At 34.2% G+C, this 21,639-nt stretch overlaps 1 protein-coding gene across 1 annotated transcript in view; it reads right to left on the minus strand.

Moving 5' to 3' along the window:
* Window positions 1-21,639, minus strand: part of KIAA1109 (KIAA1109 ortholog) — a 205,648-nt gene that overhangs the window by 130,143 nt on the left and 53,866 nt on the right. The window contains exons 16-23 of the mRNA XM_044912884.1: window positions 21,414-21,511; window positions 18,671-18,849; window positions 18,397-18,503; window positions 17,244-17,452; window positions 10,419-10,646; window positions 9,293-9,430; window positions 4,526-4,705; window positions 2,002-2,130 (exon numbers count right to left, since the gene is read on the minus strand). Coding sequence (XP_044768819.1) covers window positions 2,002-2,130; window positions 4,526-4,705; window positions 9,293-9,430; window positions 10,419-10,646; window positions 17,244-17,452; window positions 18,397-18,503; window positions 18,671-18,849; window positions 21,414-21,511 — 1,268 coding nt within the window. The remainder of the gene's footprint in view (window positions 1-2,001; window positions 2,131-4,525; window positions 4,706-9,292; window positions 9,431-10,418; window positions 10,647-17,243; window positions 17,453-18,396; window positions 18,504-18,670; window positions 18,850-21,413; window positions 21,512-21,639) is intronic.

Raw genomic sequence — 21,639 nt, forward strand, 5'->3', positions numbered from 1 at the left:
AAAATAGAACTACCCTATGATCCAGTGATTGCACTATTGGGTATTTGCCCAAAGAATATGAAAATGCTAATTCAAAAGGATATATGTACCTCTATGTTTACTGCAGCATTATTTACAATAGCCAAATTATGAAAACAGCCCAAGTGTCCATTGATAGATGAATGGATAAAGATGTGGTGTGTACACACACACACACACACACACACACACACACACACACACAGGAATATTACTCAGCCATAAAAAAGAATGAAATCTTGCCATCTGTGATAACATGGATGGGTCTAGAGTATAATGCTAAGCAAAATAAGCCAAAGAAAGACAAATACCATATGATTTCACTCATAGGTGGAATTTAAGAAACAAATGGACAAAGGGGAAAAAAGAGAGGGAGACAAATAAAAAAAATAGACCCTTAACAATAGAGAGCAAACAGATGGTTACCAGAGGTAAGTGAGCTGGGGGATGGGTGAAATAGGTGAAAGGGATTAAGAGTACACTTGATAAGCACTGAGTAATATATGGAATTTTTGAATCACTACATTGTATACCTGAAATTAACATAATACTATATGTTAACTATATTGGAATTAAAATAAAAATTAAAAATAAATAAATACTATTAAAGATTAAAAAATGAATTTTTTGGTTTCTCAGTGCATATAAAAGTTATGTTTACACTTTATACTATAGTCTGTGCAACAGCCTATGTCTAGGAAAAATGTACATGCTTTTATTGATAAAAAATGCTAACCATCATCTGAGCTTTCAGCCAGTCATAATCACTATTCATAGATCACTGTAACAAATAATAATGACAAAGTTTGAAATATTGCAAGAATTACCAAAATGTGACATAGAGACATAAAGTGGGCAAATGCTGTTGGAAAAATGGTTGATAGATTTGCTTGTGGCACGGTTGCCACAAACCTTCAACTTGTTAAAAAACAAACAAACCAACAAAACCCACAGTATCTGCAAAGCACAATAAAACAAGGTATGTCTGATTTCCCCCACACAAAATAGACCTAAAAAACCCCGATCTAAAATGACAGAGGCACATCAATGGTTGCATGGAATAATGAATGGCTGACTGCAAAGGGACACAAAGTAATTTTCTAAGGTGATAAAAAATGTTCGATTTTTAAAAATTTTAATGCAACATAAAAGCTTTGAATTGTTAAAAAAAAAAAAAGAGGAGACACCTACAAGTATGTGTGATTTACCCATAAGGAATAATTGGTTGACATATAACTAAGGATTCCCTAGATCCTGGCAATGTGTTTATAACAAGAAAAAAATAATTTTATCACTGATTATTGCGGTTTCCTTTATTGTTAGTAAAGAAGCAGAGGTTACAGATATTTTGGACATAAAATTAAAAGCAGGATAAACTGTTTTCAATTCACACTAATATAACAGTAAATAAACATAATATGTATAACAAAAGAACAAAAGGATAAACACATATAGGGAAGAAATCAGAAAGGAAAATGAAATTGTTTACAATGGTTATCTCTACATTATAGAATCAGGATAAAAAAAATTTTTTTTAAACTGCCATGTTTTCTTGGCAAATGCCAACATTACTAACCACATTACAAAAGAAGAGGTATGTTCCAGGGAGGTCTATAAACAATGTCATGTAAGGAATTTAACCTTCCTCTTGCTTCAGTTTCTAAATCTTCTACATAAATACACAGCCATATCCAAAAGAATGTAATAACATAAGAAAACATGAGAGTTAACAATAAAAATGTAAAAGGTGATATAATCTTTATAATATCTACATTTACCTGTGAATTTATGTTTTAATAATTACCTCATATGTTAGATACTTGCAACTAAATAACAACTGGCTACAAATCTGCAAAATAATTTTATTAATTGAGAAAACTGAACTATAATGGCTGTGTATTTGATTTAAAACTGATATCTCAATCTTTCATTTTAAAAAATCCATAAATGTTTATAATACTGCTAACATATTTGTTAACATACCTTGGATTCACAGAACCGACGGTCAAATCCATGCTGACATATTATTACTGATTTAGGTCTTTCCAGTTCATACTCCCGACATACCACATGAAAAACAAATGTCTGTCCCCACTCCAAGAGAAAAGCTAGCTACAAATAAGCAGTGACAGGTTGACAACAGTGTTAGCATTCTAAACACGCGTTCAGAGTTCAAAAGCTTATCAAGAATATTAATACAGTTTGAAAGAACACAAATGCTGTTTTATATCTGCTGCTACATAATCCACTTTTTAGTCAGAATCATGATTTTTCTACCTTGACATCATTTATAAGCTTATGTTACTTCTCATTTGTGAATGACAAAAAATGCATGACAACTGAAAAATTCAACTTCAGCAACTTACAGAGTAAGTACTTTCCTTCAAGGTTATATCTTCCTTCTTACATAACTAATCGGAATCCTCTGCACAGAAAAGCACCTAAAATTCTCTACCTAATAATAAACAAAGCTTGGATGTGAAATTATTATCTAATTATCATAGCGAGTTACAATTTTGGAAAATCAGATTTTTGAAGATTATAGCACTTTTGTTTATGTAAATAGAAACTTAAGTATATATCAATTCTTCATCAAATCTTCAGTTTACAAAAAAAACCCTTCATTTTATAATTGATTAGAATTGTTAACAATAAACACACTAAAATATGGGGATACATATTATTCCCTTAAAAAAGTACAAATTTAAACTATCAGAAAACATGACTTTCATTTTTAAAACATATAAAGAATGGAATAAGCATTAAAAGCACCTATGTATTCATGAAACACTAGAAACAGTGATGTCAAGATTCTAGTGAAGAAAGAAATGTTTCATCTTCTAATAACGGCAACTTATGAACATAGATACTAGCAATTGTTAGATTAAAGAAATTGTGTCCAGTCTTGCACAATCAGCATGGCTTTCTTCTTTTTTTTTTTTTTTTTAAAGATTTTATTTATTTATTTGAGAGAGAGAGAATGAGAGACAGAGAGCACGAGAGGGAAGAGGGCAGAGGGAGAAGCAGACCCCCTGCCGAGCAGGGAGCCCGATGTGGGACTCGATCCCGGGACTCCAGGATCATGACCTGAGCCGAAGGCAGTCGCTTAACCAACTGAGCCACCCAGGCGCCCAGCATGGCTTTATTCTATGTTTGTTAAGGAACAAACTTTTTTATATATATTTCAGTCTTGTACATTAGAGAAAAGAGATGGTAGATAATAAGGAGAGGATAGTCATCAGGCCAATGAGCACTGAATAATTTCTTTCCATTTTTATACATTCTGTTATATATTTTATCTACTTTTAATATAAACTATCCCTTTTCCATTCCATTTTCTTATTTATAGAATCTTAATTTTTGCTGCCTTCTAAAAATTTCTTGTAGATATGCAAGGTATCTAGAGTCTTTATCCACCTTCTTGTTGTATTTCCTACCTATATATGTTTCATACACATTCTGTAATTTTTATTAAAATTGAGTATGTACATTTCACACATTCAAGACCATATTCCAGTTTTTCTAAATGCCAAGATAAGTATGCATATTATCAGAAATATATGGATCAATAGGTGAAATGTTACACTAATATGGCTATTTGGCTAAATTTCAATGGTCCATTTCTAGAACTAAATGATCCATCCTTATGACTTCTGAGTCTTCTTTTTTTTTTTTTTTTAAAGATTTTATTTATTTATTTGAGAGAGAGAGTGAGAGAGAGAAAGAGCACAAGAGGGGGGAGCAGGAGAGGGAGAAGCAGATTCCCTGCTGAGCAGGGAGCCCGATGCGGGACTTGATCCAGGGACTCCAGGATCATGACCTGAGCCGAAGGCAGTCGCTTAACCAACTGAGCCACCCAGGCGCCCGACTTCTGAGTCTTCTAAAGATTAAAGGGGACAAGAGGAGGAGGGGGATTTTATCCAGAAGGATCACAACTAGCACTCTAGACCAGGTTTACTTACCAGCAAATTTCTTTTTATTTTTTTAAATCCACATCATTAACAGCAGATACAAATGATGTTATCTTGCTTTGAGACATGACAAGAACCGAACTACCTAATCCTGAACACCATAAACAGTATTTTCAAATCCTACTTAAGAAATATATAAGAAAGCAAAATTCTTAAAAAATTATTCCATATACTGGGAAAAAAAGAATTTTTCAACAGTGGAGAAACAACTAATGTAATTTTAATAATATATAAAATTTCCAGACCAGTTCTCATACTGAGTTTTTCCCAAAGTCTTGGTCTTGAAAGTGCTATGCAGAACTATAAAACATTACACCCTTCAATTTTATGTGGCTCAGAAACGTGAAACTTGTCTCTGATTTATCTATTGCTAAGAAAATTCTGAATGGCAAGAATGACTCTCATCCAAAAAGCAGAGTTGTCTGGCCATCAGAACACCATTAGTGAAAATGCAATGAACATTCAAACAGGCATACAACTTACTCTTGGCAAAGTGGGTAAGCAAAGGAAAAAGAAAATAAGTCAGAGAATCCTACCTGTGGTGCTGTGACCTTAGCTGTAAGACTTCCAGCCTGCACATCAATTAACCATGCATATTCTAAGGAATCACTTCCCAAAGGAAGACCTTCTGCTGAGAACATAGCATGTGCTCTCAGCTGGAGACCTGACAAATTGATGTGACCCTCCCTGAGCACTTCATCCACAGGAGGTCGCTGCTGAAAACAATAAGAAGACTGTTAGAAGTACAAGAAAATCGGCATGATTATTTCTAGTTGTTTTTTTTCTCCAGAGACTAACAGTAAAAACATGCTATCTGGAAAGTAAGACTCAAGGATCCATAAGATCCTAACACAACCTTGTACCGTAGAGTCTCAGTTAAGCTTCTTTAGTGACAATATTCACAAGAGTTCAACTGCAAAGCAAGATAGCAAAGTCCTAGAAAGAATGAGACCTCTCTGATAGAAATGAATGGCTCAATGAATAAAAATAAATTAGTCCTCTGACTGACAGGGAATGTAAGAGACCAATCTTAGGTGGAAAGACAGGAATAATGAGATTAAATACTAAAAAGAAAAGAAAAAAATAACAGGGGAGAACAAAGACCATTAAGACCATAAAATGAAGAACGAGGGAAGAAAGCCATCTTTCATATAGATTTTGAGGACTACATAAATATAAAAAGGATAGATTTATCTTACAGAAATTACATACTTACTACTAAAAAGCAGCAAATATTTCAAAAAGAAAAGTTCTGGACTTACAAAGCTAAAAGATATGTCCTAAAATAGGGTATTCCATGGAACACTAACTAGTTCCACAGGATATTATTAGTAATACAGAATCAAATAGGTTTGGCAATGCCCTACCCATCAGTCACCAATTTCTGTAGAATCTACCTCCCAATCTCTCAGAAAGGCATTGATTTTCTTCTATCTTCACCACTATCATCATGGTCCCAATAATATGACCTCTTGCTAAGATGTTTGCAGAGCCTCCCAGCATTCACTTTTACATCTCCCACCTCCATCCTCTACAAAATAACCACAGAGATCTAAAAAGGCAAATTTTATCATGTTCTTGTCTCAAGACCATTATTTATTGTTTCCTCAATATTTCTCTTCTCCACCAGGTTTATTAGGGTAAAGACTATTTCTGTCTTGTTCACCATTTATCCCACTGCACCTAACAGTGACCACAAAAGGAAGATAATGCTGTGTATTTCTTCACAGCAAGTCTTTTCAGAGAATTCAATATACTAATATACATTGAGACAGTTCACAGGTATTTCCCAAACTAATTTTATTACAGTAGTCTTTTTAGTATGTGTATGCAGGCCATCTGCACAAGGAACAGTGTTAGCATTCTTTGTTTCAACCATTTTAGGAAATGTATTCTTAAAAAAAAAATAAGGATATGAGCTAAATCAAATTCATAAGGAATTCTTAAAAGGAAATTTCTAATTATGACTATAATAATAGCTCTAGCAGCTCTTTTGATACATTTTTTATTTTATTTTCATCTAAGCTGTGTGACAACATAAAATCACCAAAATTTCTCCAGGCATTAGTTTCCTTCTATTTTTTATCTGAAGAAGCTGGGGAGGATGGTGAATAAAGATCACTTCTGGCACTAAGTTTCGATAATTCTCAGTATAAGATACTTCTGATTGATATTTTTTGAGCTCAAAAATACATATAGATCTTGGCTTGTCCTAAAGATAGAGCCTATCTAGTACACCAACAAAGATCATATTCTAGATTTTATTGTGGGGTTGCATCATATTGTGGGCTGAATTGTGTCCCCTAAAAAGACACATTCAAGTCCTAAGCCCGGGCACCTGTGATTGTGACCTTACTGTATTTGAAAAAAAGGGTTTTAGCAGATGTAATCAAGTTAAAATGAGGTTACACTGAATTAGGGTGGGTCTTAATCTAACGACTGGTGTCCTTTTAAGAGGAAAACTGGGACACAGAGACATATCGAGACAATGCCATGAGAAGACAAAGGCAGAGATATGCATCTACAAGACAAGCAATGCCAAGGATTGCTAGCAACCACCAAAAGCTTAGAAGAGGCAAGGAGACCCTCTCCTACAGCCTTCAGAGAGAGAGAACATGCCCATGCCAACACTTTGATTTCAGAATTCTAGGCTCCAGAACTGTGAGAGAATACATTTCTCTTATTTTAAGCAACTCGGTGTGAGGTACTTTGCTATGACAGCCCTAGGAAACTAACATACATCATAAGATGCTCATAAATTAAAAGGGGATGGTTCATAAGTCAGACACAATAATCTATCCATCACCTCAGATCCTTAACCTTGAGGCCCTGCATTAAGACAAATGCTATCAGGAATAAGCAGCTAAATCCTGGAGAGCTCACCTGTACCAAAGGTTTCAAATTTGCCCAGATTCACCAGAGGAATCACTATCTTTGGCAGCTATAGTCTTACAACACGTATTTCTTAAATAATAAGACTTGAAAGTCAAAAGGACTCTTTGATCCATGGGCTCCAAAATGGATCTTGTGTTAATCAGGCATGAAAACAACATTAATCTCAGGGTACATCTCCATCAGCGCTATTGGGTGACCAGGTGCATTGTCAATTAGCAGTCATATTTTGAAAGGAGTCTCTTTTTCTGAGCAGTAGGTCTCAAAAGTGAGCTTAAAATATTCAGTAAACACTGTTGTAAAGAGATACACTGTCATCCAGGCTTTTTTGCTCCACTGATAGAGCACAGGCAGAGCAGATTTAGCATAATTCTTAAGGGCCCTAAAATTTTCAAGCATTGGCTTCAATTTAAAGTCACCAGCTGTGCTAGCCTATAAGTAGAATGTCATTCTGTCCTTTGAAGTTTTGAAACCAGGCACTGACTTCTCCTCTCTAGCTATGGAAGTCCTAGATGGCATCTTCAACTAGAAGGTTATTTCATCTACTTTGAAAATCTGTTGTTTAGTGTAGCCACCCTTTCATTAATGAACTTGGCTAGATCTCCTGGATAACTTGCTGCTTCACCTTGCACTTTGGTGTTATGGAGATGGCTTCTTTCTTTAACCTCTGAACCCACTTCTGCTAGCTTCAAACTTATCTTCTGTAGCTTCCTCACCTCTCTCAGCCTTCACGGAATTGAAGAGAGTGAGGGCCTTGCTTTGGATTAGATTTTGGCTTAAGGGAATGCTGTGGCTGATTTGATCTTCTATCCAGACCACTGAAACTTTCTCTGTATTAGCCATAGGCTGTTTTCCTTTCTTATCATTGGTGTGTTTACTGGAGTAGCACTTCTGATTTCCTTGAAGAACTTAGCCTTTGCATTCACAACTTGGCTAACTATTTGGTGCAAGAGGCCTAGTTTTCAGCTTAGCTTGGGTTTTGACATGCCTTCCTCACTAAGCTTAATCATTTCTACCTTCTGATTTAAAGTGAGAAACGTACAATTCTGCCTTTCATTTGAACACTTAGAGGCCACTGAAGGGTCATTAGCTGGCCTAATTTCAATATCTTTTTGTTTTAGAGAATAGGGAGGCCCAAGAAGAGGGGGAGAGACAGGGGAACAGCCGGTTGGTGAAGCAGTCAGAACACGTGCAATGTTATCACTTAAGTTTGCCATCTTATATGGGCACAGTTTGTGGCACCCCAAAACAATTACAATAGTAACATCAAGATCAGTGAACACAAATCACCATAACAATAGAATAATGAAAAAATTTAAAATACTGTGAGAATTACCAAATGTGACAGAGACATGAAGTGCGCAAATGCTGCTGGAAAAATGGCTTTGATAAACTTGCTTGATGCAGAGCTGCCACAAATCTTCAATTTGTAACAAATGCAGTATCTGCAAAGTGCACTAAAGCAACAGGCAATAAAATGAGGTATGCCAACTATTTCAAAAGTCTGATAAGGAAACACATTCAGTGGCAAAAATAAGCATATATTAGGTATTAAGTTTCAGCTACTAAGAGGTCAGCTGTATTGAATATATACACATATAAAAAACTTAAATTCCATGTAGAAAAATATGGTCAGTTATGGCAAAAGAGTTGCAAAGGGGGTAAGCTATTTTATATAAAATGATCAGTTACTATATAGAATCCATAGGAGGTTATCATCTGTTGTGATTTTGGGGTATCAAATTCACCACCCATTTATAATTTTACCTTGCTTTATATTAAAATCCATTCATTTTTCTAAAGCTCACAACTTGACTAAAAGTAGAGAAAAGCCCTAAAGTAGTGTTAAATGAAAAGTAAAGCCATTTGGCATTAAAAAATAATAACAAAGTGATTATCTACCCAAGAATGTAAATTACTCCCATTTGCTGAATATCATTGGTTCCCTTTCAAAAGAGCCCTGGGGATATCTTGATGGGATTAATAAAGCGTCTTGTAAGTACGTTTGGTGAAAAGCATAATCCATGTGGATATGGATGTTTTGAAGATTTAGAGTACTGGTTAATGTGAATATTGAGGTTGTACTTTTCAACAGAATCCACCAAAATTTTATACATTTTCCCTTCCATAAATATATGAAAAAGTTTTAAAGTATTTCTTTCCATTTCTAAAAACAATAGATACAAAATATAATTATATGGGATCACATAAACAGGGAACAGCAGAAAAAAAAAAAGAAAACTGAGATTCTTGAAAAACATATATATACAAAACTTCTTAATATGGTTAAATAAAAAGCCTCTAATTTAAAGAGCTATATATTCTATGCACAGAAGCTAACACACTGTTTCAACACCATAAACAATAATAATACATCTCTAAGTCTCTACCATAACTCACTTTCACATTACCTGATAATTATCACTGACAAACACATTTAGGGGTGACAGGACAAGTTGCAGCATGGTCTCCCGAAATCCTTTTTTCATTTCAAAACACAGTCTTTCCAAGAATGCTGTAGGGCACTCAGGGCCATCAGTGGTTCCATGCTAAAGTCAAACAAAATACCATAATCAAGATACAGAGAAAATAAGACCAAGGAGGTACAGGAAAATAAAAATTACATTTATTATTGTTTAAAGATTTTATTTATTTATTTGACAGAGAAAGAGACAGTGAGAGAGGGAACACATGCAGGGGGAGTGGGAGAGGTAGAAGCAGGCTTCCTGCTGAGCAGGGAGCCTGAAGCGGGGCCCGATCCCAGGACCCCGGGATCATGACCTGAGCCACCCAGGTGCCCCCCAAATTACATTTATATAATTAAGAGATTTTGATTCTTAAAAAGAAGAAATAGTGCTTACTGACAAAATTAACTATTCTGGACCCCAGTAAGAACATTAGGTTCACTAAGCACCAGAGATGACTCCTCTGCTCTGCAATCCTAGGTGCATGATATGGAGCCAGTAAGCAGCACAATGCTCTAGGGCCTCACCCTCCCTATCTGGCCTCACTCCAACGACCCTGGGTTCTCTGGGCAATATAATCTCATTCCAAGTCAGCCCAAATGGTCCATTGGTCAACCTTAGACTGAACCAGGATTCTATGCTGGATCTGAACCCCTGAAAACAATTCAACCTTCAGGATCAAGCTGAACCTTGATTTTGTAGTAGGTGCACCATAAGGGCCCCAAATGGTCTAGATGGATAAAGGATAAGAAAATGTGAATCCTAGAATATCCATCAGGCTAACTATAAACCCAGCAACTCAACATCATGACAAAATGTTCTAAAGTTACACAGAACAGCAAGAAGGAACTCAAATGAAAGAAGAAAAGCAGAAAATTATCAATGATCAAGTAATCACATTAAGAAGAAAATAAGAAACTAACTTTATAAAGGTAAAAGGATAAATTTTAAAGTTTTCAAATCTGATTTTTTTAATTAGTGTGTGCATGTGTGTACAAACACCTACAGTTTTCTAAGTTGGGTGAATTTCATAATATACTCCAGACTATACTCCAGATATGTAAACACTTACAACAGGAAGGCGCCCATGAACTTTGTACAAATTAACAAGTACAGTAATATCCCAAGGACGTAAGGTAAGCGGATGAATTGACTTGGCTGAACTTTCATTTTCCTTTTTGTCATTTTCCATTCCAACAGCAGTCCACCCAGAGCTGGATGATGTTGACAGTGACAGAACAGGACTTGAAATAACCTCTTCAAAATCCATATACATGTCATCTTCCCCAAAGTAGTTTTCCTATAAATATCAAGAACAAACTTCTATTAAAGAGATATGTATCAATAACTTTTCAACTTAGAGCCTGAATTTTGTAAACCAAGCATCTCCCTAAACTATTTTATTTAGTTAAAAGTATACGGTCTGTTTCCTTGAAATGAAAAACAAACAAAAAAAAGATACATATGCTTAAGACATATTTACTTGGCTACTTAGCAAATAAACATTCTGTAACAAAATAAATAAATAAATAAATAAATAAAAACAAAACCCAAAAAATAAAAACATAAAAAATTAAGTAAGTTTATAGTAAAGCTTCATGACAACACCATCTCCAATTATAGCAAAAAACTTGCAATTTAGGTCCTAGAAGAAAACTTTGAAAATCTGTAATGTTCAATAGTTTTCAATTTTTCTCAGAGTTCTGAGGCAATAATACCCAGAGACATCCATTAAGGGAAGATCAATTCAATGAAAATCAATTTGACTGAATCCAATTAGCTAACTACTACAATTCATATATTCTGGGTGAAATATTTATCAGAAGTGTTTTTAACAACTTAAATAAGAATCTCCAATTTTGGTTACTGATGATAAAAACGTGTTATCAACAGTTACTAAAACATCCTTTCATATAATTCATCCTGGTTTCTTATGCAAAGTATTTTAACTTAATATTCTGGTTCCTTTTGCATCAGAATTTAAATTTATTATTTTTTTCTTCTTTTAAGGTTTTATTTAAATTCCAGTTAGTTCACATACAGTGTAATATTAGTTTCATGAGTAGGATTTAGGGATTCATCACTTACATACAACACCCAGTGCTCATCACAAATGCCCTCCTTAATCCCCATCGCTTACTTCACCCCTCCCCCCACCCCCTCCCCTCTGGTGACCATCAGTTTGACCTCAATAATTAAGAGTCTGTTCCTTGGTTTGCCTCTCTCATCTTCCCCCCCCATGCTCATTTGTTTCTTAAATTCCACATATGAGTGAAATCATATGGCATTTGTCTTTCTCTGACTTTTTTAAATGAAATTCTTTTTTCTTCCCATTATTCTGAATTTAAGTTTTATCTATTTGATCTGTCAGTAGTAATCAAAAGTTGTTAAAATATTCCTGCTAACACAGTTAACTATATTTGTTCAATATCAGAAATCAAGTCAGTATTTCGATAAATTCTGCCTTTTAATTATTGGCACATTTATTTTCTGGCTAGAATTCTAGTCAACTAATCAGGCCAATTAAATATCTTTTCATAGAAAAGGATGTTGAAGGGTTTACAGTCATTTGGTTAATTAGTGGTAGGACTAATAATAAAATCCCAAATCTATGGACTCACAAAACTGATACTTTTTCCTCATTCTCTATTGTTATCTGGCTCTAATAATACAGGTCCTACTTAGAACCTGCTTGACATCTTGAAAATTGCCTTTATTATATAACTCTGAAGCATGGACAAATTCAAGCACAAATATAAATGTAAATAAACATTAACCTATATCCTAAATTCTAACATTAAATTTCTAAAACTAAAAATAAATGTCTAATTGATTTCAATCTAAACATTAAAGATCTAGAAGTATTCAAAGCAGTAGTCCTCAGATCATTTGAGAAGCCTTTTCAAAAGACACATGCCAGGGCGCCTGGGTGGCTCAGTCATTAAAGGTCTGCCTTTGGCTCAGGTCATGATCTCAGGGTCCTGGGATGGAGCCCCACATGGGGCTCCCTGATGGGCGGGAAGCCTGCTTCTCCCTCTCCCACACCCCCTGCTTATGTTCCCTCTCTCTCGCTGTGTCTTTCTCCGTCAAATAAATAAATAAATCTTAAAAAAAAAAGAAAATACACATGCCATTCTGGTCCTGGGGACAGGTTCAATAGTTTGCAATGGGCATGGATTTCAGAGACAGAAGAAAATTAAAATATTTCCTTCAGTGATTTTATCTACAAACGGCCTCCAGACCCTATCACCTCTACTCCACCCTTCCTCCATACAACTGATCAATGGAATCAGTGTACAATATTCATGTTTATTAGCTTTTGACATACTAAGAGCTACCAACAAATCAATAAAAATAAGTTATACTCATTTTAGCCAATTTTTAATAATCCTACTCTATAAATCTTATTTTTATTATTATTTTTTTTTAAAGATTTTATTTATTTGACAGAGAGAAGACACAGCAAGAGAGGGAACACAAGCAGGGGGAGTGGGAGAGGGAGAAGCAGGCTTCCCGCAGAGCAGGGAGCCCGATGTGGGGCTCGATCCCAGGACTCTTGGATCGTGACCTGAGCTGAAGGCAGACGCTTAATGACTGAGCCACGCAGGCGCCCCTAAATCTCTTATTTTTAAAAGATTCCTTATAAGTCTCTTACAGTCTCTTGCCATTTTTAACCTTAAAAACAAAAGAGATTCATGTAGATTATTAAAATCAAAAGAAAAATATTCTCTTGGGCCTAATGTTCAATTTGCTACCAAAACAATCTCACTTAATTATCTGAAACAGGAATAACTCATAGCAAATTCTTTAGGGAATACTGAATCCCCAACATAGTAGAGAACATTTGCTAATTTTTATTAAATGTGTCAATGACTGTTTTTAAAGAGTTATAAAACTCTAGGAGTCTTTTATGAGTTATCATATCAGTACATATTGAATATTATCAACACAATGTACTTTTAAAATGATAACTCCCTTAAAACATTAGCCTCACATTAAATGTTTGATGCGGAGTGTGAGATTTAAGTTTTGCATGTGCTTGTTTTAGTTTTGCTTTGTTTCTTTAGTATGTGAACTCCATCTGTAAAAGTTAATTTCTTAAGGATTCACTAAAAAAAATTACCAAAAGGTTGACCAAAGTATAAGGTAAGTAGTAATATACTATGGCAAACATATGGTATTTTAAGATTAATAAATGTACACAAATATTTACAAATACAAATAAAAGTTCCAGTTCCATGTTAAGGTAGGTAGTATGCAAAATTGAACTATCTCTAAAACAAATTCCAAACAACCTTAGAAAAAAGCAATAACTTATATAACTGAAAAAAATGTGTTCTTTTGTCAAGTTTGCAGCATGAATGAATTTAAAAATGATAAAACAGATGTATTTTCAATCTACTTAAGAGCTCTATGAAATTGTATTTTCCTAAAGATATTTTATTATGTGTGTCAAGTAACTACTTCAAGTAACAGGACATTACCATTTTTTTCCCCAGCCTACTTATGCAATGATACTCATTTCTCAAAAAAGAGGAAAAAGAATTATCACTACAGTTAAAAGAAGACAGCTAATAAATTCAGAGAAGCAGGGGGAAAAAAAACAACCTACAAGTAGTTTGTTTCCAATATTAAATTTTTTAATGGAAACTTAGCCAGGCTTCTGTTGAAGACTACTAAAAGTGCTTTTTTCTAATAAGGAAAGCATATATGCCATATATACCCACCCTTAACCCCACAGTTACTACGGTCTACCACTGACATGCTATCACTATTTAGATTCAGATTTCCCTTCTTCCATTAAGAAAAAATGTAATAAGACCAAGAGAAGTCAATTCAGAAGATGTAAACATTTCCATAAAATATTCTCACAAATTTTAATGCATGTTAGTATATATTCTTCTCAGAGTTCCTGGTAATAATAATGGTAACCCTAGTTTCTCTTGTGCATTTTAGAAATTGGTTTTTTTTTTTTTAAAGATTTTAGTTATTATTTATTGTGACAGAGACAGAGACAGTGAGAGAGAGCACGAGCAGTGAGGAGAGGGAGAAGGAGGCTCCCTGCCAAGCAGGGAGCCCGATGTGGGACTCGATCCCAGGACCCCGGGATCATGACCCGAGCTGAAGGCAGCCACTTAACCAACTGAGCCACCCAGGAGCCCTGGAAATCTGTCTTTTTTTTTTAAAAGATTTTATTTATTTATTTGACAGAGAGAGACACAGCGAGAGAGGGAACACAAGCAGGGGGAGTGGGAGAGGGAGAAACAGGCTTCCTGCTAAGCAGGGAGTTCAATGTGGGGCTCGATCCCAGGACCCTGGGATCATGACCTGAGCCAAAGGCAGACGCTTAATGACTGAGCCACCCAGGAGCCCTGGAAATCATTTTTTTATAAACGGTCAAACAAATATGATTTTTTTTTTCTAGTCTATCCTTCAGAATTTCTTGATGTTTAATTCTAGTAAATAAGGAAAATACAATCTCGGTTACATGAATTTTCACATTCTCTTTGTTTTCTTTTATATATACATACATACATTCTAACACTAAGTAGAACATAGTTATATATTAAAATAAATGAAAAAAAGTAACTGAAAGAGAGAGATTTAAGATAGAATACATCTCCATGTTAGCATGACACTAAGCTTTCTAGTAGGCAGTAGGCAAAAAGAAAAAAAGAAGAAGAAAAAAAAAGACGAGTTACTTATATTCCTAATAAAAGGAACCATAGAGTTCATTGGTCTAGAAAATTGGCCTAGAAAATTTTTTGTTTGTCATGTTTTAGGTACATACTTTTAAAAATATTTTAAAACTTTAAAAATTTTAATTTGCTTTAGTAAAATTTTAATTTGTTTAGTAGAACATACAAGTTCTATGTTAATTCGATGAATGCAAATACTAATAAAAACTTTAGGGGCGCCCGGGTGGCTCAGTCATTAAATGTCTGCCTTCGGCTCAGGTCATAATCCCAGGACCCCCTTCATTGGGCTCCCTGCTTGGCGGGAAGCCTGCTTCTCCCTCTCCTGTTCCCCCTGTTTGTGTTCCCTCTCTCTGTCAAAAAATAAATAAAATATTTAAAAAAACAAACTTTAGTACAACAGACCTCCGACACTACTAAACAGCTGTTATAAAATCTTAAAGCATGGAAGAGACTGCACCAAAACAAACTATCAAGAGAGGTTACATTTATGGAGAATGTGTAAAGAAACCTTAAGAAAAAGGCATTTACTCCTTTCTCTTTATTCTTCTCTGTTATAGTCCTCTTAATTTTGACAAATATGTATTATTATGGAATTTTTAAAAGAAAAAATTGAGGTTCAGTATACATACAGTAATGCAAAAAAACAGTGATAACATCTCTTTAGTAGTATTCAAAAATGGTACTATATCAATATAACCACCCTCATTTGCTAACTAAATCATTACTTACATTTAAATTAAAATACAGTTCAGCTTCTTCAGGGAAATTATAACTTGAAAATTGCATTTTAAATCCTTTATAGTTATTCACAAGCAATCCCAAGAAAATTAGATATTGGGAGAAATATTTGAAGAATACTTTACGTCAAACAACGGTCACAAGAAAGAAAAAAAAAATTCGTGTGTATGTGTATGTTTGTGTATGTATTTCTCCCCTTTGAATATCTGAAGAATCACTCCTTTAGGAATCTCTCCTAAAACCAAACCAAAACTTTAGATTTCCACAAATATTAAATACAATGTCCCTTGCATCTTTTATCTTAAATTATATCATCTGATGCTTTATGGTAGTTTATAGTAAATATAAGACAGTAAATCAAATATAAAAATTTTTTATAAATATAAAAACCTGTTCAGCTAGCACTTCTTCCAGAAAACCTTTCTCAACAAACCTTGACTGTCTTTCCTTAATCAACCCTGATCATCCTAGACCCTTTCCAGAATTAATTACTCCTGTCACCGTACATTATGGGATTGCCTATTACCTAAGCATTCAATACCCAAACCTCCACAGTTGTGAAATTACAAAAGGAAGCAAATAAGTAAACACTGACAAAATTAGACTCACACAAAAACCTATCCCACAAGTAACTCTACTGCTCATGACTGTTAATGTTTAGACAATTAATCTCACTTTGTTTATCAGATGTAGTAAAGCATCCAACAGTATGATGAAAATCTGAAGCAAAATGAATTAGCAAAAACCTGGAAAAATGCAACATTTCATGAAGTTGCTAAAAGTGATGTTGGATAACCACTCAAATCACAGAGAAAGGTATCAGTGATAAGTGAGGATCTGGAAGGCTTAGAGTGGTTACCTATAAAAAAGAGTAAATCAATAAGAGTTATTGATGACTTGCTGGGGTGACTTTTTTAAAGTATGAATTGAATACCAAAAGAATAAAAGTGATGTGTAGAAAACTTACAAAGTACTCACATATTTTTCTTAAAATAGCCTCTCTTCCTGATCATGCTTGATCAACCTTCAAGAGCTATCATTCTATGCAGTCATACAATTTCAATGGAAAAATTATACTAAAATGAATCAACACTTGATTTGATCTTTATTCAAAGAAGGCATACTTTTTAGAACCTAAATTTGTCATATTCTGAAATAAACTTATTTTCATATATTTGCTTCAGGTTTTAAGACAGTGCTCCAAACAAATCTTTGCTTATTATTTAGCATGAAATAAAGTTTTCTGTTTTTACTGAATTCATTTGAAGTCAACTCTTCCTGGTTTTATTTCATTATTCTCAGATGACAAGGTTCTCTTGTACTTCTTTCGCTGTGTCAACATATATATCTTCAACAACTTTAAACCACCGAACTGGCTATTTCAAAAGGTCTCAATTTCAATTAGATATTAACTATTTTGCCTATGTTTAAAAATGTGTAAGATCTTTTAAAAATCATACCTTTATACATAAGAAGGCATTTAATAGTGGTCCATAGAGAGTTATTTGAGAATCTGGGGAAAGTTCCATTTCTACATGAAGTTTATCAGGTGGAAGTTCAGAGGGATCAATAGGTGGGCGTGAAGAAGTAGAAGGAGTAGAAACAACTCTGTCTGATGTTTTCTGGGATGGCCTTAATACAGAGAGCATTGTTTCTTCCATTTCTGATACTGAAAAAAATTAAGGAAAAAAAAATTGTGGTGGGGAATTTCTCAGAAGTTCTTTAAGGAAGCATTCACTAAGAAATTCTATTTTGTAATTTTTCATGAAAGCAACTATCTCTGATACAGTATCTGTAGTATATAATGAAAACAGACTTGCAAGACTAATAATTAAGAATGTGAAATAAAACAGACTTCATTGAAATATGTGTAGAAATACATAAATTAGATGGTATAGAATCAATGAAAATTTCCAAAGTCCCTGCAATATAAATTCAGGTCACAGTTAGGTTTTATCTATACTTGGGCATTAAAGTACAAAGTTGTTTTCACATAAACAGCTATTCAAATACAGTGTGACATTATCAAGCTCCAAACACAAGAACAATTATGAAAACTATTCTTTAACACTTAACTCACTAGAAAAATACAAAGAAAATATCACTTGACTCTAATTTCATTTTGGACCCTGGTAATAAGGTACATAAGCTTCAGGGAAACATGATATGATAGTTGTGAAAATGCATTAAAAAAACTAACAGTTCATGAAACCAAGTGCTTTAAATATATATATATTCATATTCACATACACCTTATTTAATATTCTAGTTCTTCTGTTTCTAGCTTGGCAGAACTTGAAAAAAAATTATTTACTTACTCTGAACATATTTGTTCAAATGTACAATAACAACATTTATCTCACAGAGTTGTAAGGACTAAATGAGATAATGTAAACCAGTAAACAGCTTGGTCTAGTATTTGATACACAGTAAATGCTCAATGAAAGTTAGTTGTAATTATGCCAAAAATCCTTAAAAGATTTTTAAATGTATACAAATACATCAAATGAATAGATACATTTCTAAATTTTAAAAAATTTTTTCTTATACTTTTAATGATTATCAATCATAAAACCAGATGTTTCGAAGTACAAATTATATAAAAATACTTACATGATTGTTTTAGCTGCTCATCCGCTTTTTGTGGATAAATTGGATGCCATGTATAATCGATTGTAAGCATGACACTTGGGACAGTCCAGCATTCAACCCAACCAGCTCTTTGAAGAATAAAAAATAAAATTCTGGTCAGTTACTTAATTTATTTAATTGTATACAAACACCAATTACAAATAGTCAACTTTTATCTTTATTCTTTGAAAGAATCAGAAGAATCTTCCCCACATGTAAACACAAAATATTTAAATCACTAATTTTATATACTCACTTTTCTTGTGTAATATTCCGCCATTTTGGTTTAACTGTTTTCTGACCACTTTGACACTCAGCAGGAATGCCAGTATCATGAGTAATTTTATTTGGGTGGCAATTCTTTACCAGCATAAATAATGAATATTTACTAGGGTGGCAATCTGGTAGAAATAAATGAAGATCAACATCTTCTCCCTAAAAAATAATTCATAATAACCCAAAGTAAAAAAACAGGAACATAAATATGTTAGGTTTCTATTTCCAGCCAAACTTATCTATAATAATCTTGAGAATAAATTCAAAAGAAAATAAATTTCAAAAGGCAGATTTTATAATCAACAGTCAGTTAAATAACTGGAATAAGATTTTACATTGACTAAAACTAAATTCTGATTAGAAAGTTAAGAAAAAAATTAAGGAAATAAAAAACATAGTTTCCACAAAACAGTAAAAAGATTATCTTCTATGGGTATTCATGGGTATTTCACACGTAACTCAGTAAAAAAAACAATTAAAAATCATCTCACTGAGGAACACCTAGGTGGCTCAGTTGATTAAGTGTTTACCTTCAGCTCAGGTCATGATCTCAGGTTGTGCGATCGAGCCCTGTGTTAGGCTCTGTGCTCAGCAGAGTCTGCCTGAGTTTCTCTCTCCCTCTGTTCCTCTTCCTTTCCCTCTGCTCATGCTCTCTCTCTCTCTCTCAAATAAATAAATAAAATCTTTAATAAATAAATAAATAAATAAGTAAATTAGAAATCATCTTACTGATAGTAAGTTCAGGTGGAATATATTCTGCATTTTATTAATTTTTTAAAAGATTTATTTGAGAGAGAGAGAGAAAGAGCACAGGGGTAGAAGCAGAGGGAGAGGGAGAGAGAAACTCAAGGAGACTCTGCTGAGCATGGAGCCCAATGCGGGGCTGGATCTCAAGACCCTGAGACCACAACCTAAGCCTAAACCAAGAGTCAAACACTAAGCTGACTACACCACTGAGGCGCCCCTACTAATTTTTTTGATTCTAGTAAGTCTTGGATTATCAACTGGTTTTTAAGAATTCTGAATTGATACATTTTCATTTGGCTTCACTTTTTTCCTTATAGGTTGGTCCCCTAATCTTGTTCCTCATGATGCCTGATATTTTTTTTAGATTGTATTATTACAATATGTACAATATACAATATGTAATATGTATTACAATATGTAGTTTTACATATTGTAAAATTTTACATATTTACATATAATATGAATTTTATTTTGTTTCAAGTTTTTATTTAAATTCCAGTTAGTTAACATACAGTGTAATATTAGTTTCAGGAGTAGAATTTAGTGATTCATCACTTACATGTAACACCCAGTACTCATCACAAATGCCCTTAACCTTAATACCCATCACCCATTTAACCCATCCCCCTCTCCACCAACTTTCCAGCAACCCTCAGTTCTCTATAATTAGTCTATTTTAGGGTTTGCATCTCACTTTTTTCCCGGTGTTCATCTGTATTCTTAAATTCCACATATGAGTGAAATCACATGGTATTTGTCTTTCTCTGACTTATTTCACTTAGCATAATACACTCTAGCTCTATCGACTTCGTGGCAAATGGCAAGATTTCATTCTTTTTGATGGCTGAGTAATATTCCATTGTGTATATAGACCACAACCTCTTCACCCATTTATCAGTCAATGGACATTTGGGCTCTTTGTAATTTGGTTATTGTTGATAATGCTATAAACATTGGGGTGCCGTGATGCCTGATTTCTTAACAGGCAGCATAGTAGAGTGGTTAAGAGAATGAAGGCCTAACCTATACCACTTGGGTTCAAATTCCAATTCAGCCACTCACCAATCACATAAGTTATATAAACTCAGCTTCTCAGTTTCCTATTTCATAAATGCAGATAACAACTACCTCAAGCAAACTGCTCTGAGAATGAAATGAGCTAATACACATAAAGCACTTGGAATAGTGAATGGCACACAGAACATGTTTAATAGGTATTAGCAGCTCTTATTGTTGCTATTTTTTACCACCATAACCTCCATCAATACTACAACTACATCTGATTGCTCATACCCTAAAATTAGGTATTCCACAAAATTTTGAACTCATGAGAGCTGCCCTTCAGAGAAAAGGAAGAGAGGTATTTGTGGCTGTCCCTTGAATTCATGTTTACAATTAGTAACAAAATTAAGGAAAGTACAAAATCTAGTTCATCACTGTTAAACATTAGAGTTAGAAGGGGTTTTTCAAAAGAACATGTAAGTTAGCCACAAAGGCTAGAAATGAGCTGGTTAAGAAAATAATCAACTCAGGGAATTTTCTTTTTATTGCCAAAACTCCTCAAGGGAAGTTGGGGAACTTAGGGGAGTGACAGAACATTACTGTTAACTACAAAAAAAAAAAAAAACAGCAGCATTTCTGTGACACCGAAGCTCAGGAACAATGGTGGAGAGCTAAAATACTGCGGGATGGCAGTAGGATAGGCAGGGAAAAGTAGAGATAAGCTTTGGGGAATCACACTAATAAACCTGTGGAATAAAGAATGCACGCAATTATACTATTTTTTTTTAAGATTTTATTGATTTGAGAGAGAGAGAGAGAATGAGCAGGGGGGAGAGGGAGAGGGAGAGAAGAAGCAGGCTCCCTGCTGAGAAGGAGCCAGATGTGGAGCTCGATCCCAGAACCCTGAGATCGTGACCTGAGCCGAAGGCAGACACTTAACCGACTGAGCCACCCAGGCACCCAATTATACGTACTCTTAAGGAGAACTTGGTGTTACACGTAGCTGGAACAAAGTCCGTAAAAGGCAAAGAGAAATCAATGTTTAATGTTTCCCCACAGGCTGCCAGATATACTACAAGAGGAAAAAAGAGAAAATTTATTTTTAACTTCAATAAAACTTTAAAAATTGTCTTAAATACATACCTAAGAAAATGAAAGATAATATGCTTAGTCCAATAAAAACTCTAAAGTAGTTCTCTG

The sequence above is a fragment of the Neomonachus schauinslandi genome, chromosome 2 (genome assembly GCF_002201575.2).
Source record: "Neomonachus schauinslandi chromosome 2, ASM220157v2, whole genome shotgun sequence".
NCBI classification, from domain to species: Eukaryota; Metazoa; Chordata; class Mammalia; order Carnivora; family Phocidae; genus Neomonachus; species Neomonachus schauinslandi.